The 4513-nt window shown below is 48.1% G+C and overlaps 1 protein-coding gene across 1 annotated transcript in view; it reads left to right on the top strand.

The window, feature by feature from the left end:
• LOC107115646 (transcription initiation protein SPT3 homolog) overlaps positions 1–3413 on the top strand; it is a 109537-nt gene extending 106124 nt beyond the window's left edge. The window contains exon 7 of the mRNA XM_015417392.1: positions 3300–3413. Coding sequence (XP_015272878.1) covers positions 3300–3341 — 42 coding nt within the window. The 3' untranslated portion in view covers positions 3342–3413. The remainder of the gene's footprint in view (positions 1–3299) is intronic.
• Positions 3414–4513: the final 1100 nt, after the last annotated feature.

The raw sequence follows: 4513 nt of genomic DNA, 5'->3' as shown, positions 1-4513 counted from the left end.
CTGGATGCCCCCCCAAATAAAGGTGGCACCAGGGCTTTTTTTGTGGAAAAAGCCCAGCAGGAACTCATTAGCATAACAGGCCACACCTGACAGCAGAAACTCATTAGCATATTAGGCCACACCCCGACAGTACAGTTCATTAGCAAATTAGGCCACACCCCATGCCTTCCCCTGGCTTGCTCGGTGCCCCATGGCTGTGGGGAGCCCAGGCAAGCCCCCACGAAGGGAAGGGAAGGGAAGGTAGTTTAAACTGCTTTCCCTTGGCTTGCCCGGGCTGCAGGGAGCCCGGTCAAGCCGACCCTCAGACAGGCTGGGGAATATCTGAAGTTTTAAGGGTTTGGCAAACCACCTCTGAACATCTCTCACATTGGAAACCCTACGGGGATCACTATTAGCCGCAACTTGACGACACTTTTCACCATCACCAGCAGTCGCCACTTGCAGATATCCTTTCCAAACTCGTTGTGAAGTCTCTTTTACATTTTACTGCTCTTGGCATGTTTATCCATAGATTGAATAATTATGGCCCCTGCCACACGATGGGGAAAGGGACGGGCTGAAGCGCGGCTTTTGAAAGCCGCACCAAAAGAAACGCCGCGGCGGGATCACATTGATCCCCTGAGCTGCGGCGCTTTCCTTCCCCGGCACGCCGCAGCTCAGGGGATCAATGTGATCTCGCCGCAGCGCTTTCCTTCCCCGGCACGATCAGATGCCGGGGGAAGAGATGGAGGGGAACGGGAGACTGCCGAACTGCACATGTCTGAGCATGCACAGTTCAGGCAGGAGCCGGGGATGCGCCGGCAGAAAGACAGTCCGGCGATCCCATGGCCGGCGTTGATGCGGCCGTTGTGGATGAACCACCTCGGTAGGTGGTTCATTTTTGATGCGTCTCTTCGGGGGAAGGGCCGGATCGGGGGCGGGTGCGCAACGCTGCCCAGATGTTGCAGTGGGATCGCGCCCGTATGCTCCGGCCCCGATCCGGCCCACTCCCAGCCCAAAACCCCTCGTGTGGACAGGGCCTATGATGATCAGGGCTATTTTGGGGGAGGAACGCACCGGAACGGAGTTCCGGCTGGCTTCAGTGTTGGCCACGCCCACTACAGCCAAAACCTCTGCATGTGTAGCTACAGAGGAAAGGCCTGGAGAGTGACCCCTCCCCAGCGACCTCAAGGCGGACAGGCCAAGGGGCCCCCTGAAAGGATCGGGGAGGCAGAAAACCATAGATTTATTTATTTATTTATTTGATGATTTATACCCCACCTTACCCCACCAGAGCAGGCTCAGGGCGGCTTACATGTTGTCAACCTTCATCTGGCACAAGGAGCATTCCGCCAACGGAAAAGGCATTTGGGAAGAGCCTCTTATGTTGGAGAAAGGTGCTTTGGGCTAGAGGAAAGCTTCAAACCTAGCTGAGCAGAGGGGTGGAATATAAGGATGTAAGATTGTGTGCTAATTTGGTATCAGACACGGTGTTACTGAATGGGTTATTCCCGCAGCATTATCTCAGTGATGCCACTGGAATCATAGCATATTGATGGTAATATAATAGCTCAGAATGCCTTTCCCAGCATTAAAAGGAATGCCAACTACCGAAAAGAAATGAATGAAGTTCTTTATAAGATTATGCATGGGATAGAGCAGGTCAAGAAAGAAGCACTTTTCTCCCTTTCTCACAATACAAGAACTCGTGGGCACTCCATGAGATTGCTGAGCAGTCGGGTTAGGACAGATAAAAGGAAGTACTTCTTCACCCAAAGAGTGATTAACACATGGAACTCACTGCCACAGGAAGTGGCGGCGGCTACAAGCATGGACAGCTTCAAGAGGGAATTAGATAAGCATATGGAGCAGAGGTCCATCAGTGGCTACTAGCCACAAGGTATAGATAGGAACTCTCAGTCTGGGGCAAGGGATGCTCTGTATTCTTGGTTCTTGGGGGGGGGAGGGGACAGTGGGAGGGGCTTCTAGGGTCCTGGCCCCACTGCTGGACCTCCTGATGGCACTTGGTGTTTTTGGCCACTATGGGACAGAGTGTTGGACTGGATGGGCCACTGGCCCGATCCAACATTGGCTTCTCTTATGTTCTCTTATGTTCTTGTGATTTTATGCATTTCTCATATTGTCATCGTAGCATTTTCTTTGGAGGTCATATCTGCCCCTTTTCCAATGTGCCTGATACAAATCAAAAGTCTGAAACCATGATTCTGTGGGGAAGCTCCTATTTTGTGAATTGTGTGCCGGGTGATTGCATGAGTATTGCCCTGCTCCTGAGGATTTACACACACACACACACACACGGCTGCCAGCTCTGAGTTGGGAAGTACCTGGACATTTGGGAGGTAGACCCTGGGGAGGATGGGGAAGGGGAGGAGACCAGCAGGGTCCATAGCTACAGTGGGGCTATTTGAGGCTCCGCCCCCTCTCTTAAAAGCACAGCTCCACAGGAATTTGTCCAGAAATATGCATTTTAAAGTTATTTTTTAATATTTGTTTAAAGGTGGAGGTGGGGTTGTGTGGCTATTGTTTGTAGGAAGGAGGGGTCCGTGTTTGCTGTCTGGAGGGGCTAGAATCTTTGCATAAGGGGTGTAAGAGGAAATCAGAAGGTGATCCCTGTTTAGAAAATGATGCCTGCTCTTAAAAGTACAGTTGTGTACAGACAGAAAAATAATGGCAGCCCCACCAGGAAAAAAAAAATTGTCCCACATGCTACAAAATCCTGGCTACGGGCCTGGGGTCCACCCTCCAAAGCGGCCATTTTCACCAGGGGAACTGATCTCTGTTTTCTGGAGATCAGTTGTAACACTACAAGATCTTCAGGTGCCTCCTGAAGTCTGGCAACCCTATTTCTGTAACCGAGTTATTAGCCCAGGTTGTGAAATTACAGTGCGAGAAATCTAAAATACACCAGTCGCTTCGGGGCAGAAGTGAATCTTGTGTATAGTAGAGATACTGCGTGGGTTTAGGAAGGGCAGATAAAAATAATAGTAATTTTACTCCCCCTTTTATATTTTTTATATATATGTATTAGTTAATTAACAAAATAGGAAGTCGTATATTTGCAGATCTTGAAATAGAATCGCCAACCGTGTGGCTTAACCACACGGATCTTTTAATAGAAGAAGCGGTTGCCTAATACTTCCCCACCAGAAATGTTCAGATTAAGCGCGCTGTTCGATGGCAGCCAGCAGAGTCTCCAAAACAGGAAGCGAAGCCTCTCTCTGCTCACTGCCCCCTTTCCTTGTTTAAATCGACGTGATAATTCATTACAGATTCTTTTTTCCCCCCTGTTTCTTTGACAGAGCGCCTACCACAGAAACGGGATGACTTTTCTTGCTTGCTAATGTGGATGTGGCCAGAGCAGCCGGAAAGGCAGAGTTATATTAAGGTGTGTTTTTTTTCTTCCTCTCTCTCTGTCCCCTTCACCAAGGGGGGGGAATAAATAATAATAACAATAATAAAAACCTCCACTGCCTGCGTGTGTGGTGTTTTTTTTGTTCTGCCTTGTTTTTTTGGTGACTGTCAACTAGCTGACTCCATCTCTTTCCCGGCCCGCTCAGTCACAGCTCATGTTTTCTAGATGGAACACTATGCTAATTAATGGCAGGATGTTTGGGATATTGTGTAGGTGGATGAGAATGCGGGTCACAGGATTTCAGAATTTCCAGTAGATTTATTGCCGGCAGCCCACACATCTCAACTTATTTGCCTTTTTTTGGGTTAATTTAAGCTCATTGCTACATGTCCTTTTATAAGGCAGATTTAGGACCCCCCCCCCAACCCTGGATGTTATTTGGATTGTTCATGAAATCAGTTATGTTGTTTGTTTTTTCTAATCATGGAAGAATTGGGGGTGGGGACTTGTTGATTAGAAATAAGGTTGCCAGCCCTGGATTGGGAAATACCCAGACATTTGGGGGGTGGAGTTTGGGGAGGGGAGGGACCTCCGCAGGGTATAATGTCATACAGTCCATCTTCCAAAGCATCCATTTCTCCAGGGGGAGTGATCTCTGACATCTGGAGACCACTTATAATTCTGGGAGATCTGCCACCACCTGGACGTTGGCACCCTACTAAGAAAGCTGTTAGCTGGTCTGTATAGTTTAAAAAAAATCGCACGCAGTGTTTAAAGACAGGAGTAAGGAGCCCAAAGTACTAAATGAAAATCTCAGCCCAGCTGTGAACCTACTGGGCAAGTCACCATATTTCAGCCTTTTTTTGCTCTGAGCCCAAATCATCACTTCACAGTGGGGCACTATCTGGATCACACCTGAAGCCGAGAGACCGCAGATTTACCTGCCGTGTAAAGTCAAATACCTTTAATGGCATAGCAGTAAGATACATAGATATACAATAACAATGTATGGATATTTAGGAACATAATAAACAATAGGAATCATTCCTTTACGAGAATAGTTCGAACTTTGACTGCTTCGGCAAGAAACTTGGCCACGAAAGCTGTAATATTAGGATTAGCATCCTTTGGTAGATACTGAATAGATTTTTTCCCTATTAG

The sequence above is a fragment of the Gekko japonicus genome, unplaced genomic scaffold (genome assembly GCF_001447785.1).
Source record: "Gekko japonicus isolate JY-2015 unplaced genomic scaffold, Gekko_japonicus_V1.1 scaffold2368, whole genome shotgun sequence".
Lineage (NCBI taxonomy): Eukaryota > Metazoa > Chordata > Lepidosauria > Squamata > Gekkonidae > Gekko > Gekko japonicus.
This window is presented reverse-complemented; position numbering and strand designations above follow the sequence as displayed.